Raw genomic sequence first — 19,315 nt, 5'->3', positions numbered from 1 at the left:
CAATAATTTTTGTTTGAAAAGGAGGAGATTAAAATGAGAAGCAAATTATGGAAATCCATTACAATTCTACGTGAATGTAAATGATTTACAATTGTGCCAATTTTGAATGCAAATTACTGAACATGACAAAAAAAAATGTTTGTGTTGTGGATTTTATTACACCTACTCTGTTGAAGTTCAGATTTTGGGGCCTACAAAGTGACAAAATTTAATGTATTCAAATTTATCAGATTATTGAAAATATTTATATTATGATGTTTTTTAGTACAGTAAATGTCAATCAATATTAAAACTATATTCACAGCTGATGTTGGCTAATGACATTTCTAAAATGCTTGAAGTTCACCAACTCGTAAAAACTATTTAAGGATCAAGCATTACCATAATTGATATGGTAACATATATATTGTTTACCATTTAGCATTTCTATTACGACTTTTTCTGGACACTTCTACATCGTTCACAAAACTAATACTTGCTTCAAAATCTTTGACTTGACAATATCAATAAAACAAAAATATCAACACGTTGATGAACATTTTTATATCTTTCTACTTACGATAACATCAATAAATCTGTCAACATGTAAATGAACATTTTTACATCCCTCAACTTACGGAAAAAAATCAACAACCAAAAAGAAGACAACATGTCAATGGTTATTTTTACATAAAAGATACAAACTTAGAAAGTTTGATAGTGAGTATTGAATCGGATCACATGAATGGAAAGTCGAGAATTTACTGGAACGGCCACATATCAAATCCCTCAGGCTTCTTTACAAGTATTTGATTGTACTCTGGTCTTGATGTCTGCACAATTAATTCACACATTGTTAGAATCGCTTGGGACATGTGCAGCTGAACATTCAAATTCTGTTTTATGCTTTCAGAGTTCATCAAATGTTTGACAAACAATTCGAAATCTATTTTTGAAAACTGTTTCTTATAAACAATTTTTGTGTGCAAATTCTAGATATCACTATTCTTACTGTATCCAGATTTTGAATTTTAAAGTTTAAAATGCATAGCTATATTAAATAAAGATAAACACATTTAGATTTTCTAGATACAATAAGTTCGAATTCGTATTTTTTTAAAATTAAAATGTACATGTATAATAAATTAATAATAATTGTACAATTTTTTAACATAAAACATGTCTGTGAAGAAATCAATAATAATTCATTGTCCACTAATAGTGGGTAACTATAACTAGTTTAAATAATGATTTGTAACTATAGTATCAAAACATTTCAAACAATTGTTTAAATTATAATTCAATTTCGGAATCAACTACCAAACAAATATTTGAAAACATGAAATACAACTATCTTTTCATGAAATCCCTTGTTTTTTAATTTTTGTCTTGAGATTCCCTACCAAACAAGCCCCCTAAGCCCATAGTATTTGCACATCAATAGAGGAAGAATAATCAGAAAAAGATAGATGAAAATGTTCATGATCTAATGATAGGGAAGCAAGCAACCAAAGATGTATTCATGCTTAGATATTACTTGAATAATTTATTACAAAGATTAGTTCCAGGACACTCGTGTGCATGCCAAGGCCACGACCATGACCATGACCGAAGTTTGCGCATGGGGCCCCCAAGATTGTTCTTTAATTCAAAATTAACAAATTAAAATATATAAAAGGAATAAAAGTGTGGAACTAAAATAAAATCTAGATGGCCTAAAGAGTACTTTATGAAGTGTGGAGTCATATGCAAATTCCATTGGGTGTTAATTTTAAGTGAGATAAAAGAATACAAAAGTGGAATGCAAGAGAGCAAAGTCGAAAACAAAACCTAGCACTTTAACAAGATATAATCGGGCTTTAATCCCAAATGACAAGACTAAGAGAATAATTACAAAAAGTCCTTTCAAACCGATGTCATGTCCCAAATACGATTTATTCCTACTTTGTTGCTTTAGAGAAAAATAAATAATGCCATGCTCATGAATAGCATTCAGACATTCACAACTAACTTCAGCACCAAAAAATGGATAATGAACCCTGAATCTATCTAAGAATTGTTATTGAAAATGAAGAATGATTTCACAAGACACATAAATGATGAAATTAATCTTCAACGCCTATGTGGCGAGCAACATAAGAATTTCCAACAGTTTTTGTCCAAGAAAATCCACAGATAGGAAGATTCTGTCCATTATCATATAAATGCATGTATCCTATCTCAAACTGACTACACCTCAGCAATGGCCTTTTTGGTCTTGACAAGCAAAAGGCAGAAGTGTACTATTTCTAAATGCAGTATATAGATATATCGCTTCACCAAATCATTTTTGCCTAATTATTGTTAACATTATCATTTTTAATTTTCCTTTTATCAAGAACAGAAAGTTTCATCAGTGCTGCCAAACTCTATCCAAACGAGGTGACAAAAAATGCTTTTCAGTTAGCATTGATGCTACGATGAAGGAACAGATAAACAATTTTCCTCTTAAGGACACCTCTTTCCAATTGAGCTTGAAAAGAAACGAGTGATGGTATTCACAACAATATCTTATGAATAGTGATTCTAAAGAAAGGGAATGACACGGGTCAGCAAGATCCTTTGATCTTACATTGAAGAAGAGAAGAAGACTTCCAAGATCTTTTGAGAACAATTCAATCTTCACTATAAACCCATAAAATTCTTACAAAAATAAAGTTCCACGTTACAATTAAAAATTGGACCATTCTCCTTTATGTAATTACCATTGAAACAACCAAAGACAGGGATCCTCTCTTATTCATTAAACATGTTTTATTTCCTTGGTCGCAAATCTTTTCCTTTTGTATTGTGAATACTTAGTATATTTAGGCTCATATTATTTACCCAATTGAAACCATGATTACATAATCATTTCTCTTTAAAATGTCACTCTCACTCCCTTCATCTTTTTCTAAAAACTATCCAAACATACCCTTCTTCGGGAAGCCATACCCATAAATCATATTTACCAAAAAAAAAAACTAACCTCAAAGTTGGAGGAAGCAATAAACAAAGCCCCCTTTCAATCATTATAGTTTATCATTTTTAGTCTTTAATTGGCGGTCTCTTCAATAATCACCTTTAGGCGTTTGAGGTTCTTCTCTGATTTCATTGAGCAAATCTCCCGTGAAACTACACCATATTCCAAAGTCCAAATAAAAGGAATTAACTGAATGCTCCTAAGGAGCAATAAGTTTCCGAACTCCTTTTTAAACTATCCTACAATTTCACTGAAACAGTATAATCTTCACCATTTTCCCAATAACATTTGGATGTATACTGATGCAGATGGGTAGACTAACAATTGTTCAAAGATCTATCTCAGCATACTATATGAGTGTATGGAGAATCCTAATCACAACGTTAACGTGAATCAACAAAAAGCAGGACATATAACTCAGCTTGCTGGAAAGTGTCAAAAATGTGATTTGTTTACTTCAGGCCATTTATGTCGCCCAGTTTCTGTGTAGTTACTAATTACTATAAGAGATCACCAGTTATGGACTGACCTTCTTATCCATCAAAAATATTACTTTAGTTCCTTCTATATTGTGAATACTTGGATATTAAGACTTGTACCATAGCTGAATAGAGATATCATTCCTATCTTTTGCCCCCTCCCTTCATCTCTTGCTAAATTCCCCCCTACCAGCATTTAACAGTTCATTCTCCACACTGGAATAAAGCCTATTGCCTAGGGAAGGATAGACTTGAATGATATTCCCAACCCATATAGAGATCTTCTAAGAATTTAATCAAAGCACTTCTGTTCACTTGACTGACAACCTTCAATGAGAAAACCAGTATTTTACAATGACTATAGCAAAAACCCACCCATTTTCCAACCCCAAGGATCTTTATGCACTTGCTTGGATGGTTTTATTTTTTAAAATGGTAAAGCCATTGGCTTGCTTTAATCTGCTTTCTAATGTGCCTGATATGAGACCTTTCTCCACAAATAGAAACAACCATTTTCCATCTAATGCAGTGGTAGCTATCACAATTGCAATCAATTGCTTTCTGTGCAAAATTTCTAATGGGAAGAATTCTAAACATCAGAAGACAATAGGCAGGAACACTAGCAACCATCAACTTGGCTAAAGCGAGTTAGCAACAACTGCAAGTTCTGCCATTTCGAAAAGCTCAATTTGCAATTTTTGCCATCACAAATGTAAAGGTTGGGACCAAGGGGCAATCTTAAATATTCAATGATCCAAATAAGAAAAAAGATAAGCGAACGTTAGTAGCCAAATCAACCATTACACCCACGAATCTTTTCAACTTCTTTATATCCTTGATAAGTGGCTTGTAAAATGGCACAATGTTTCTTTATTAGAATATCAAGAATATTAGATGATATATAATTAAATTTTTCTTCACCCACTAGCTCAAGCTTTTGGGTTGATCGGTATTAGAGCATGATACTTCAGGATGTCTTGAATTCAAGCCCCTACAATGTTGTTTTCTCCTCATTTAACACAGATTTCCACTCATGGGGTCTTTCTTCGTAATTCATGCCCACAAGTGAGAAAGTGTTAGATATTTACTTTCACTCACTGGCTTAACCTTTTAGGTCGATTGGTGATTGAAGAAAGGGCCTATTTGCTAATTCTTTCTTCTTTTCTTTTTCTCTTTAATTTAATTTTCAAATCATACTGACATAAATTTCTTCCTAGTTTTCTAATCTACTTTCAAAAACATTTTTTACCTTCTAGTTAGCCAAATTCTGGAAACTAAAAAGACAGAAGTTCCCAAAGAATATGTATTTCTCTTCCAAAATTAGCGAAGGGATAACTTATATTGTATTCATAAGTTGTCCAAACCAGTAACTAGATACATCGAGGAGGGATAACTTCTGATAACAAGATTACCAAACAACGAAAAAGAGATTAGACGGGTTTCCCTACAACTATCATTCCGATCTACACCGCCGGATCCAATCCAATTGAGGCAATATATAAGCCTTAAGACAGAGCAAGAATAAGAAAAAACAAATAACGGAGAGACTTACAAGATCTTTGAAGACAATAAAAGCTACGATGAAGAAGAGAACGAAAAGGATCTCAAACTCCGCCATCTTCAAGAATCTGAAGGTCGCCTTAAGAAACCCTCCCCCCGAGGAATCGCTCCCATTCCTGCTCCGACCACTTGCCCGAGCCATGGCCACCGACGTTGACCGCTGCTTTTTGAGGAACCGCGGTTTCTCTGCAAGGATCAAGTATGGTTGTAGGGAAGTTTAGAGGGGTTTCCTCACTTCAGATACTAAGTTTGTCAAGGATCAAGTATGGTTCTAAGAATTGTCTGTTTCCGACAATCGAAGGACTAATTTTGTTGGGAAAATTGGGGTAAATTTAACTGAAACTAATCGGTAAAATGATAGATTTGAAACTAATATTAGGAAAATGTGTTAAATTCTTTTATTAATTTTCATAACTATATCAAGGGACCAAAATATTTACCCGTTGTGTAACATTTTCCAAATATTAGAGACTTGTCCTTGTTGCTTTCAAATTTCACTTATTTATTTCTTCTTCCTTTTCATTTTCATTCCTCTCTTTTTCTACAATTTTTCTTTCAATCTTCTTTCTTTTCTTCTTCTTTTGTAAATTCTTTTTATATCTTTTTAAAAATCATGATCTCTATTTTTAATCGATCATAAATCATGTATTATTTTTTGTTCAAAATCATGTACTTATTACACAATCTTGAACAAAAGTTGTTAGAATATTGGTATATGAATTTAAATTTTGTTACACGATCGTTACAAAATCTAAACGATATTGATAAACCATATATATAAAATCTTAAAAAAAGAACGTTAAGATATTGGTACACAATCGTTTAAATTTGCACTACTACAAAAATCAGATTACTTGACGTTAAGACAGTGTCAAGTAAACGTTTACTTGACGTTTTTAAAAGAGTCAAGTAATCGACTGTCAAGTATAGTCTGATTACTTGACACTAAAAAACCGTCAAGTATACGTATACTTGACACTACAACACCGTCAAGTATAAGTATACTTGACCCTTAAAACCATCGAGTATACGTCTGCGTGACACTAAAACACCGTCAAGTATACGTTTACTTGACACTAAACCATCGTCAAGTATCTATTTACTTGACACTAAAAAACCATCAAGTATACGTTTACTTGACACTGTATTAACGTCAAGTAATCCATCAAAGTTCACCTTTTACGTGTCAAGTAATGTTGTATAGTTGACGCCTTATACGTGTCAAGTAAACATATACTTGACGTTTTTACATGTAAAGGAATATCGTATACTTGACATATATTTAACGTTATGTATAGTACTGTTTTTTAATATGTATTCAATATACAAATTTTTCATTTTCTGGTTCTTGCATTAGGTACATTTGTTTCAATAAAACATATCCATCAACAAAATAAAATTTTCAGAACCAGTATAGTTACGCAACAAGAAAATGACAAAATAATTAAGTAAACCAACAATAATTTCATTTCATCATCAATGATTACATAATTCCAATCCAAATATAGCCAACTAAAATTTCCTATCTGTGGCCTATTCCAAAATCAACAATAATAATAGCTACCTCTTATATAACCAATAATAATAGTTATCTTGTATACCAAAACTAAAGTATCTATCCCCTTGCATCTATTGCATCATCTATAAGTATAATGGCTATGAACAAAACATTTACACAAAAAATGTTATGGGCATTCTCCTATGTTAGCCATTTACAAAATTAAGAAGAAGATCATATCTAGGTGTATCTATCATATGTACCGAGATAAAAATTCAGCCCACTCCACTCGTACTTCATCCAATTCAAGCTGTGAGTACGAGTTTCTTGTATCAATCTATAAAACATAAAAAAGTCAAGTAGACACTTTGTTAAAAAAATAGTCATATTATAGTATTTATAACGTTACAATGTAAGTAGTTTAAAAACATACCGCATCAGTAATAATGCTTGTGTCCTTGCTCAAGATTTCGCGCATGTATCTCATGACATAATATCCACATTCAACAGTTTCTACCTGTAAAGGACACTATAACACAAAACCAAATAATAATGCATATTACATTATGTGCTAAATTAAATTGTAAATAAATTTATAAATATATTCACCTTTACCGCTTTCCAGAATGTTGTTTTTCTGGTCTTTTTCAAATTCTTCTGATATTGGAAAATCGTCAAGGCCCTACATTTCCCAAAGTATAGTATAAATTAAAATGAAATAATTTCTTTAGTGATTAAAAATAAAGAAACATAAATATAGTTAGCTTACATATTCGTTACCTATTTAATATCATCTCGGGAGCTTGTTCTCAAGGAATCAAGATGGTACACCACATCATCATATGGATTAATAATTACTAATGACCAATGATCCCTAAATGAAATAAATATGCAAGTAATTAGTATTTTCATACTAATGCAAGTTTAAATTGATAAAAATTATACTTATCCAGGATTATAAGGAGCAACAACCAATTGATCTTGTTTGGAAGTCATTAATCTACTACAAAGGTTTCGAGCTCTAATCTCTCGAGTACTATGGCCAGCTGAAATAAGAGATGGATCTACAAAAACGTACTTTGAAACCTTCTTTAAATCAATAATGAGTGAGTATAAGTACCTACAATAAATTGTGAATATATATATCATGAAGAAGTAACATTTAATTGCATACATCAACTTACTACTAACTAAAAAGTGTGAATATATATATCATGAAGAAGTAACATTTACTTACGTAATATAAGCCACCATTGATAAAGTCTTAACTTTTTGCATGTTGCAAAAATCAATAACATCTTCTCGCAAAACATAACTCTTTCGAGATATACCAAATAACTCAAGAGGTAGTTGAAATGAAAAACTAGACCCATCAACCATTACCCTTTCAGCATATCTAAGAATATACTTCAATTGTATTGGTAGATTTGATGGTTCACTAGTAACTTCCACCTCCTTTTTTATCGGCCTTGAAGATTTTACCTAACATAAGTAAGTAACAATCTAAGAACTCATATACGTAAAATTGTTTGCTTACGATCCACCTTCACATTTACCTCATTCTTTGTCATCAACGTAGTAGCAATCACTTCCTCCTCTTTCACTTCCTTTTCTTCTACGACCTTCTTCTTTGATGTAAGAGATGCCAGTGGTACACTAGTAGCAATCCCTTTCTTCTCTTTTACTACATTTTCTAAACCTTTCTCCTAAAACCATCGATATTTTCAAAGCACAAGTAAATGATAGCTTCACTTTGATAAACAATTAATATTGTAACTTTACTTTAGAAACAAACATTTTACCTTCTTTTGGACTTTGCTCTTGGAGCAACTACCATGTTTCGATGTTGGGATGCTTTGAACTTTTTGTTCCAACTCTCGAATTCGTTTACGAAGAGCTTCATTTTCATCAATAATTTGTTGGGTTGCATCCACCTTCTTTGACTTTCTTGGCTTTGCTTGATGAAAATAAACAGTAGGTGTAATGAAACCACCCACACCACGTACTCGTCCGCCATATTTTGGAGTACCCAACGCTTGAGTCAATGCATCATTGGATGATTCCTCATTGGGTGCTTTATCCAAAATCTCATCCTAAAAAAGATTAAATATGACCAGTAATACGTTAGAAGTATATATTCATGTGATTTGGTGCAAATGTAGCATTGAGAATCTTACTATTTCATTGGCAACTTGTTGTACATCTTCGTTTATGTATCCTCCATCTTTTTTTGTCCGAGCTTTTTTCCACATATTAGCTCGTCCAAAATCTTGTTCTTCGAAAGAACCCTTTTTCTGTATATCATTAAGCACACCATAGTTAAATTTTAGGATATATTTGTAAAATACAATAACATTCTTAATTACCATATCCTCGGCAAGATTAGCATAGCCACGTCTTGACATATTATGAGTATATTTACTCCTCTTTCTTCGATCTTGCTGTTCTCTTCTCAGTTTCTATACAAATTTTACGTAAAAAGATTAAAATAACAAACATGTGCTTTATACTATGATTGATTTGATTACAAGACAAAATGTTAATACCTGAAATTCTGAAGACATTCTTGACCTAACAAACTCTTGCCAAACAGGATTAATCAATTATGTGAGCATACAATGAAGGTGGATCTATCAAGAGTTGTGGTTCATCCATAAAAGGGATAATATATTGAGTTGTCAACCAACTCTTGAATTGACGAAATGAAACTCCAACCGTTTTCATAATGGTCTTCTTACTTCGACCATCAACTACGAATGCTCCCTAGACAAACTGAACAATGCGTTCATTTAGAACATTTGGTACGCGATCTTGTAAATTCTTTTATATTAGTATACGATCATTTAGATTTGCATACAAAATCGTATATCCAAATCTAAATGATATTGGTATAAAATCGTGGACCAAATATAAAATATTTTGGTAGTTTAGATTTGGTACACGATCATGTATTATTTAGAAGAATTACAAGCACATATGACCAGTTAATCGCGATTGAGACATTTTTTGTATCTTCCACAATGGGCTTGTAGGCTTTTTCTGTTTTTGAAATTATTCTATACATTATAAATACTTTACTAGTATATATTTTTTTAAAAAAACCCCTAAATTGTTTATAGGGAAGGTTAATTTTCATAAATATAACCAAACACCAAAAAAATTATTGCCCGTGCAACAAAATCATAAAAAGCTTATGAAACCAATAGGAATTTTCATAATTCCATATTTGCTTTTGATATTACGAACGATTTGTCGTTTATCTCTTTTCTTCTTCTATATGTTTTATTCTTCTCTTCCAAATTTCTTCGACTATTTTTTCTTATATTTTTATTTTTATTTCAGATTTCTTTTTGGGTAAATAAAATACAAATTTCTTTCAAGATTTTCTTTCTTTTATTTTTATTCATCTTTTTTTTCTTTTTTCATTTTCTCTCTTTCTTACGACTCTTCTTCCAAAATATCAAGATCATTTAAATCTCACTTTGATATGATATAAACGATCGTTTAAATTTGAAGCATTTTTCTCATCGTTAAAAAGAACTACAGAGTCGTATATAATGATCGTTTAGAAGAAGAATTACACGAAGCATTTTTTTTCCATTATTAAAAAGAACTACATGATCGCATATCGTGGTTGTCTAGAAAAAAAATTACACGAAGCATTTTTCCCATCGTTGAAAAGAACTACACGATCGTGTATCACGATCGTTTAGGAGAAGAGTTACACGAAGCATTTTTTCATCGTTAAAAAAGCTACACGATTGTGTATCATGTCCTACAAGATCATGTATCATCTACTACACGATCATGTATTATGATTATTTAGAAGAAGAATTATACGCGCGTGTGTGGTTGGTGTTGATACTGCCTGCACGATCGTGTGTATCATTTCCTAGACGATTATGTATCATTTTCTACATGACCGTGTATCATGATCGTTTAGAGGAAGAATTACACGCAGGCTTGTGGCCGATTAATCGCGAGATGATTAAGACATTTTTTGTATTTTCCATCGTGAGCCTGTGAGTTTTTTCCGTTTTCAAAATTGTTCTATATAATATAAATATTTTACCGATTTATTATATTTTTTGAAAACCTTCTCTATGGAATGCGTCTCTTTTGTATTTTTTTGTTTAAATTTTATTTTGCTATCTTGTTTTATTTTGGTTTCTAAACTTTTATAAACACATCTTTTAGTCTTTCAACTTTTAAAAAGAGCATATCTAAGCAATTGCAGTTAAGATTTCGTTAGCTTTCTATATTTGGATGCTAGGCTACTAAGATAACCAATCTAATAATATAGGGTTTTGATTTTTAAGTAAAGGCTAGATGGATGACTAGGCTGCTAAACTAACCATTTGAATATCTAGGGTTTTAATTTTTAATTAAAGACTAGATGGTAAAATGATGTTATATTGGAGAATTGAAAAAATTACTTTGTCTTCAAGATATTTATCGTCACCAGTTTAGCGCATTGTGTTCTATTTTACTTTCTCAACTTAGATGCTAGATGAAATTCACATACAAATTTTTTAGGACCTCAAGTTTAGAATATCTTGTGATATATTGAGGCATTTTTTCTCTTTCTCCTAATTATTTATTCTTCATGATTCATTGGGAAAATATTTATACACAATTTCGTAGAATCTCTTTTATACATTGTGTTGTAGTTATTTTATTTTTATAGTTTATTTTATGTTGTCATGGATGTCAACGCCAATATGTTGGTTTTTTTTTTTTAGTCAATATTGTTATTTTGATTTCTTTCAAGATTTCAATTTGAAAAAAAAAATGGTGGAGAGCGGGAGAGGGGATGTGAGTGAGACATTTAAACTTTGGGAAAAAAAAAAGAACAAATAAAATTAGTTTTTAATTTGAGATCAGTGTACCGGTCATGTTTTTGTGTTGGCATAAAACATGTATACAATCAACTGACAATTATTTTTTGGTTATTCATCAATTTAATTAATACATTGAAATTAGAGTATAATTTTCTAAATATAAAAGTCAAATCATCGTTAAATAGTTAACGGAACTATAAGGATAGAGATTAAAGTAAATTTTATTTAAAAGTTCGAAAATTAAAACAGATATCTTTGAAAATCTAGCACTAAAATAAAACAAGATATAAAGTTTATTAGCAATTTTAACTTTTTTTATTTTTTTTAATGCGTTTCTTAGATACGCAATCTATATGTGAGTTTTAATATTCAATTATTTGCAATTTTTCTTCCTGTTCATGGAATTCTTTTGTTTCCTTTTTTGTTTTTGTTTTTTTTAAATTTTTCAACCAGATTTAAAATTTTAAAATTACATTAATGATTATCCATTCTTTTTTACATTTCGATGGATTATTATAAATTTGTGTTCAATTTTTTTCTCCCTTTTGAACTTTTGAATTACAGTAAATACTTTTATTAAGTTCGAGTTTTGTTCTTTAACTTTTCAGGAAACTTTTATTCTTATATCTTAAACATGTTTTGGTTAGTGAAAATTTGAAAAAAAGAAAGAAATCATTTTCTTTCCTTTTCTTAGGATGATATCTGTTGAATAATAAATTTTGGAACAAATTACAAATTGTCACGTTATTTCCTAAAATAATTGCATTTGATATTAATTAAAAATTGGCATGTGTCCCAAATTAAAATTAAAGACATTGATCAATTCTAACGATGTCACATGTTACGACCATTGAATCAAATTAATTATTTTGACCCAATTAAATATTATTTATTTGAACTAAAATTCAATTGAGCCCAAAATAAGCTTAATATATTGCAAAGGTTAAATATGGCCTAGTTGAGCCCATGAGTCAGTCCATGAGCCAACTAGGTGTAAGTCCATAAAAGCCCACTAGATAACTCTATAGGAATTCTCTTTGATTTGTAGAGGTTGAAAATTTTTACTACCTAAGGAGAATTCTTGCCAGAGCTACAAGACTCCCTAAGATCGAAGTTCCTTTAAAGATATAAGCTTTCTCCGAAAATCTAGTGTGAACAATATTTTTTCTAGATATACTGAGTTCATATATTGTCGATTAGTTGACTTTTATGGTGATTAAAAAACAAAATGCCGATAATCATTTACTTATTAAGTACCAAATGCATACAATGTTCTCAATCTTGTATAGAAAAAGATCATATATTTTGCTTATGTCGACCTTATTGAGTCATATAATGTCCACGATCACCACGATCTCTTACATTTGATGAATGTCCTTCATTCATGTTTTGTATATCATCACAACAATGTTGATATGTCACATATTGATCATGGACATCTTGACAAGCATGTGAAGTTTGACCTTCTTCCATATTGACCATGCTGAAGGTTGTAAAAAAAGCTCGAACAATGACGACGTTGGCATCATGAGGGTAGGGATCAAATGATCAATTGGGGACGTTGCATTTTCATTTTGGACATCAGGTTGAACGAGAACAACCTCTTGTCTACCTAGATTAACTTATTATTCAGTAAAAATATCCCATCAAAATATTGCACTTTGTACAGTGATGTTATATTACACAAAGCCTTTTTCGCTATTCTAGCCATCGCCATTATAGCCATTGTAGGCGTTCTATAAGATATTGTCATATTTACAAAAATTTTCCCACAAAAGAAATAAAATATTAAAGTTATCTATAACAATTAATTGTGTAACTAAACAAGAAAATTAAATCATCTAATTAAAATAATTAATTAATACAAAAAAGTAAAATGATGCTTCTCGTTATGTATCACCTGCTAATATCATAATAGCATTTGATGTACTCAGGCTCAACATCTATACCATTGTTGATAGAAGAGGCTTGGTAGCAATCAAAATTTTTTTATTCTCCCATGTTGATATTTGGGAAGTCAAATGTCTAATCCAATCTGCCTTGTAGATCATTTATATCACAAGGTTCAAGAATTTGTTGAACCGTCCCAAATTGGCAGAAACATGATCAGGATGATGCCACTTTACCACAAAAAAACATATGAATGGAAAAAAAACATCTAAATGTCCATCATAACCACCGAGCTAATATGTCGACAACCTTTGAATGAAATGATTGTATGGTTCCCAAATAATCTACATAATGCAAAATATGAGTCAATCAACAAAATTAAATGTTATTAATAAATAATATGCAAATGAATATGATCGTACCTGATTAGGCGTTAGCGTGTCAAATACGTAGCGATAATGAAGTAGAACATGCATAGGCGTTCTAATTATGGAGAAGTCATCATTCCATCTGGAACAATGATAAGTTGTGAGTATCGGTTATTCTTAAAGATCGATAAAAAAAATCATAAATATTAGGTACATTAGCTAAAAATGTTTACCATATTGCTAGTGGTCTATCACACTCTCGAATAGAACCAAATATTGTTTACAACACTTAACTGAACAAGATAAATAATACAAACATCCAGATTCTCTAGCACTAATTGTACCTTGCATTATATCATGCTTACAAATAACTAATTCTATGGATAGATAAAGAAATGGAAGAGTGAAAGCAGTAGTAAATTGCATTTATAAATAGAACTTTAGGTCTTTTGGCCATTGGGTTCAAATTACAAATGCAGAATAAAAAGAAAGTACAAGTGAAAGCATAAGGATAGGAGTCGAGCCGCTGAGCATAATTTATCATGCTCATTCGCCCATTCTCTGCCCACTACAATTAAAGGGGAGAATTAGGTATGGATTCCTCTCGATTATGCTCCAAGCTCTCACCTAAAATACATAAGGGAAGTAAGGAATGAAGTTGAGTTTATTCTCCAGATTTTCACACACATTGTTGTGAAGAGATAGCCTTGTATTTATAGGCAATAAATGACGAGACTTAACATTGTATGGAAGTTATTAGTTCTCTGATAAAGCTGCGCGGCGCAATAGACGTCCTTTTGACATTTGTGCCAACCATTCTTGTCTTCTAGTGATATGGATCGCCTAGCATCATTCCGCTTATCGCCTGAATGTCGCTTGTCTCATCGCCTGATGTTTGTCGCGTACCTACTCATTTTTCTCGCTCCTAAAAATCTTGCATTTAGACATAAAAACCATGATAAACAAGCATTTTACTCTTTTGTTATGCGTTTTTGTAACGCCCCAAATTAAGGTAATTTATTCTTAATTATCTTAAGTTTAATTTTGACTAATCTTGAAATTATTTTGGGTGTTATTTGATTTAATTGTTGGAAATCTTTGATTTGTATAGATGAGAATTAATTAGATACTTTGGAAAAATATCTAATTAAGTGAATTTGGAATCGATGATTGAATTTGTTTGTTTTAAAGTGAATTGTGCTGGGGGATTTGTATTTGAGAGAATTTTGAATAATTATAGGAGTATATAATTATTTAAATTTAAAGTTAAAATAATTATATTATGAAAATAATAAAATTATTAGAGATTGGGTTATTATTTTGGAAAGATAAAGTGATGTGCTTGGAAAGAGAGAGAATATTTGAGTTTAAGAGGGGATTTGATGGGTTTAAATGAAGAGAGATGGTAGGAGATTTTATTTGAAAAAGAATAAAGAAAGAGAAAAGAAAATGATAATAATTTTATATTATTATTAATTTTTCTTTAAAAAAGGCTTCGAGATGCGCGTGTAACTATTCATCTCCTTCTTCCTCATCACAAGAAAACCATATTGAAAACCCTACCACCCCCTTGTGTCGTTGCCGCCGCCTAGCCTCCGATCGACAGCCACCACGAAACACAGTTCGTTCAAGTCGCTGATCATCGTTGTCTCCACCGCGCTTTGTCTCTCCGCTGTGCAGTTGTCGATCGTCGTTTCTTGTCATTCTTCCATCATAAGTTATCCGTCTCCGTCGACCGTCACAAGAAACATCGAGCTGACAACCATCCTTTCAGCCGCACTTTCATCCGTGTCGATAGTCTTCCGACGCGTCGTTCCGACCAACAGCGAACGATGAGCCTCATCGATCGTCGATCGTCGGCCAAGTCGAAACATCCGAGCGCCACCTTCTCGCAAGCCTCAGTGTGCCGTCGAGCTTTACCTTTCGTTAGTCGTCGCCAATCAAACGAACGCGCCTGAGTGAGTCGTGTGCAAGCCAGCCCAAGCCATCAATCGTCCTTTCAAGCCGCCCAAGTGGTAGCTGTAGCCGAGCCAAGTTCGTTCGAGCCGTTTCTGTCCATCAAGTCGCACGCGCGAGCCATCACCCATTCCAAGCCGAGCCGATTTTCTTAATCTAAGCCGTCAACCCAATTTTAATCCTTTTTAACCTATTTTTGGTAAGTTTTTGTGAGTTTTGATTGAGTTTTTGGCATACCCAACAAATATTGAGTTTGAACCCTAAATAATTTAATTTTGAATTAAATTGGTAGATTTTAGCTGGAAGTTGGTGTTGTGAAATTTCTCCCTAACTAAAGATAATTTGGATTCAACCTCGACTTTGGGTAAGTTGAATCAACTGAATTATTTGGTTCCTTAATCAATTGTTAGTTAAGTTATTGAATTTAGTATTTTCCCTTACTATTTAGGACTTCGTTGTTTGGGGAAAGCTTGACTTTTTACTGTTAGAACTTGGTTAAGCTAATCTTCAGGTAAGAGATTCTCCTATTAGACCTTCAAATTGAAGTAAGAGCTTGCATGTAACTTCTTTCATTATGCATTAATGTAGCTAATATGCATAACGTGTTTATGATGATTGGTAGTCATGACTAGTCTATGCTTATGATGACTGTTTGTTCTGACTGAGTTATGTTGATGATGATTGTTGATGTTAATGCATGAAGTATTAATCTCATGATTTATAATGTTATAATTAATACTTGTGTTATGTATATAATGATGTTATGTTATGCTATGTGCTATGGATATGGTGTGCTGTTAGCTTTATCTATTAGAACCGTACCCACTTAGGTGTCTCTCGAGATCACCATTTTTTATGACTGTGTAGTCTGACGGGACCACCAGTCTAGTATGAGATGATATGTTTAAGAGTGACTCGAAGGGATTACTCACAGCCCGATTGTTTTAGTGTCTCCTTCGGATCTACTAAAGACCAGTTTGTCCTAGGTGTTCCTTTGGGTTTTTTGAAGACCAGAGATGTTCCTACGGGATTACAGATTGCGCATGTTCAGGAACGTGCCGGTTTAGGGGTACCATTTTACAGGACTCTAATAGGAAGTTAATAGACACCTAACGGATGCTAGTAGAAGGTCCTTGAGTATATTTTTATACTTACTCTTTTATGTTTAATTGTTCAGGCAGGGGTAGAGTTAGCGGCAGAGGAAAGCTGGTGAATGACAAGAAGTGATCGTGGTATGTCATAGGGAAACACTTTTGCTTTTGCCTTTATGTTATTAGTTTTGATTTCAGTATTTATGCATTTTCATTTTACTCATTTAAAACTAGATAGGGCCCAAGTTAGGATTTTATTTTTGATTTATTTCTACTTACATTTGTTATTTATGATTTTAATGAGTAAAGACATTTGTTTTATTTTTTATTTTGATTTAAGAAATTTTATTTTCCTTTAAATAGAAATGATCTCGGCTTAGTATAAAGAGTTGGGTCGTTAAATTGAGTGTTTGAGCCAAATTAAACTTTAGAGGATATGTTACTAGCTCATGTGTTAGATTTAGCAGGAAGTTGAGGTTCTCACTGGCATCCTATGAAGGTTGCTTACATTAGCAATCATCAAGTTATAGTTGGTATATCTTTATGAAAAAGTTGTAGGTTTCACGTTGCTCGAGTAAAGTAAGAGAATGAAAATAGTTTGGGTTCTAAGTTATTGTTAGTACTAATTATGCTATCTAAAACAACAAGATGACGATGCAATTAGCACATGGTAACAAGAAAAATACATGTTATTAGGCTACAAGACTTAAGGTTGTAAAAGATAAATTGCTTTGATAAGTGGCACAAGGTGTTTTGAGGATTGAAAGAACGGGGAAGCCCAATCCTGCTCTATTGGGCCATTTGAGATCCTGGAACGAATTAACCATGTGCTTATCGTTTAGCCTTGTCACCGTCTCTCTCTTTAGTTCATGATGTTTTTCATATCTCAATAATAAGGATGTACGTAACAAATCCATCTCATGTTGTTGATTATGAGCCATTGAAATTGAATGAGAGCTTGAGTTATGAGGAGAAGCTTTTTCAATCTTGGCAATGGAAGTGAAGGTGTTACTCAACGGGGAGTTTATTTTGATAAAAGTTCTATGGTGGAATCATCAGATCAAGGAAGCTAATTAGGAACGAGAAATTGAGTGATTCTATTTTGATCCTATCTCAGACTCAAGGGAATCAAGGTCCGCAAGGATGAGATATTTTGGTGACACCGAAGGAAACTAAGTATGCATTTAAGTTCAAATATATTGAAGCACATTGAATTGTTTACAGGGTTGAGACATTAGGAATGAAAAATAAAAAAAAATTATTTAGTAAATAGTAATTATGTTGTGCTTTACCATAGAGAATGAGATTACTGAAACTACAAGAAACTCTAATACAACAAGCCACGTACATCGTACGAGATTAAAGTTTACTTGTGGATAAGAAAACAAGAAGAGATCAACTATATTAACTGCTATTGGATCTAAAGTCAGATGTTTTAAGGAAAATTTTCAAATGATTATTAGGTCTTAATCGTTTATTTGGTACTAAAGGTTGGAGGGTTGAGTAAAGAATAATATTTTGTTTCTTCAAATGATGTGTCTAAAAGGGCAGATAGAAAAGAAATATTGCTAGTTAAGGTGCAAGTGATGATATATAGATTTGTTTACAAGAAAGAGGAATAATGAATTTGTCAAAAAAAGCTAAGATGATTGAAAATAAAGATGGCTTAGAACGACAGAAAATAAATTATCTATTGAATTGTTAAGGTTGGTTTCACTTGAAAAGTGAAAAGTGCACATTGGACTCATAGATGAAGGAAATTAATGTTTTGAGATTAAGGACATAGGTCTGCATTGGTGTAGATTCATCGATATGGATATGATATGGTTTTTCTTAGTTCATATTTTAGTTGGAGATTAAGTAATAAACTTAATTAGTTTGTGATTGCTGTCTGATTACCATTTGATTGTTATCTTTATTACCATCGGATAGTTATTTGATTACCATCTAATTGTTTTAAGATTATTGGAATTCAAATAAGTATAGCTACTTGTGATTTTCATTAAATATTAATACTTTGTAACTTTTATTTGATTGGCAAGTGATTGCTATTTTATTGATATATGATTAACATATGATTGTTATGTGATTATTATCTTATTAATGTATTATTTTCGTTTGATTGCTATGTGGTGGTTATTCATTAGATATTAAATACTTTATGATTTTTATTTAATGCATTGTGTTGCTATCTATCTATTTAAATAGTCGGTCGAATTCAAAAAATATATGACAAGCGTTTTCGTCCATTATCAAATTATTAATGAAAAATGTTAAAAAATTACTATAACAAAAAAAAACTATTCAATTACAATAAGAAGATAATCAAATAACTATCCTAGAAAGCTAACTAAGATTGAAAAAAGAAAAAAGTGATAAAAAAACAACAATCAAATATTAATCAAAAAGTACAATCAAATAACAATTGACTTGATAAAATTAGTGGTAATTAGATGACAATCAAATGTATTTCCACATTTTTAATTATAAGGCATTTTGGTCGTTAGATGGTTTCAATTGGACTGAAATTGTTAACTTCCCATTCTTACAAATTTTAAAATGGTTGGGTCATGTACTTGAAACTTACCAAACTATTTACAGCTTGTTCCCAACTTAGCCATTTTTTAAATATTCTAGTTTGCCCTTCCATCT

General features: G+C 31.8%; 1 protein-coding gene across 1 annotated transcript; it reads right to left on the bottom strand.

Moving 5' to 3' along the window:
- Positions 1–507: 507 nt before the first annotated feature.
- Positions 508–5,342, bottom strand: LOC103501353 (uncharacterized). The gene is made up of 2 exons (XM_008464906.3): positions 5,012–5,342; positions 508–812 (listed from the first exon to the last, which is right to left on the bottom strand). The coding sequence occupies exons 1-2, from the start codon at positions 5,159–5,161 to the stop codon at positions 741–743; spliced, it is 222 nt and encodes a 73-aa protein (XP_008463128.1). The 5' UTR covers positions 5,162–5,342; the 3' UTR covers positions 508–740.
- Positions 5,343–19,315: the final 13,973 nt, after the last annotated feature.

This window comes from Cucumis melo, chromosome 9 (assembly GCF_025177605.1).
Source record: "Cucumis melo cultivar AY chromosome 9, USDA_Cmelo_AY_1.0, whole genome shotgun sequence".
NCBI classification, from domain to species: Eukaryota; Viridiplantae; Streptophyta; class Magnoliopsida; order Cucurbitales; family Cucurbitaceae; genus Cucumis; species Cucumis melo.
The sequence above is the reverse complement of the archived record's forward strand: the minus strand, read 5'-3'. Positions and strand labels throughout refer to the sequence as shown.

Coding starts and splice junctions, on each gene's coding strand:
- LOC103501353 (XM_008464906.3), bottom strand. CDS start 5,161: ATGGCTCGGGCAAGTGGTCGGAGCAGGAATGGGAGCGATTCCTCGGGG. Junction 813..5,011: donor TTATTGTCTTCAAAGATCTT/GTAAGTCTCTCC, acceptor TTAATTGTGCAG/ACATCAAGACCAGAGTACAA.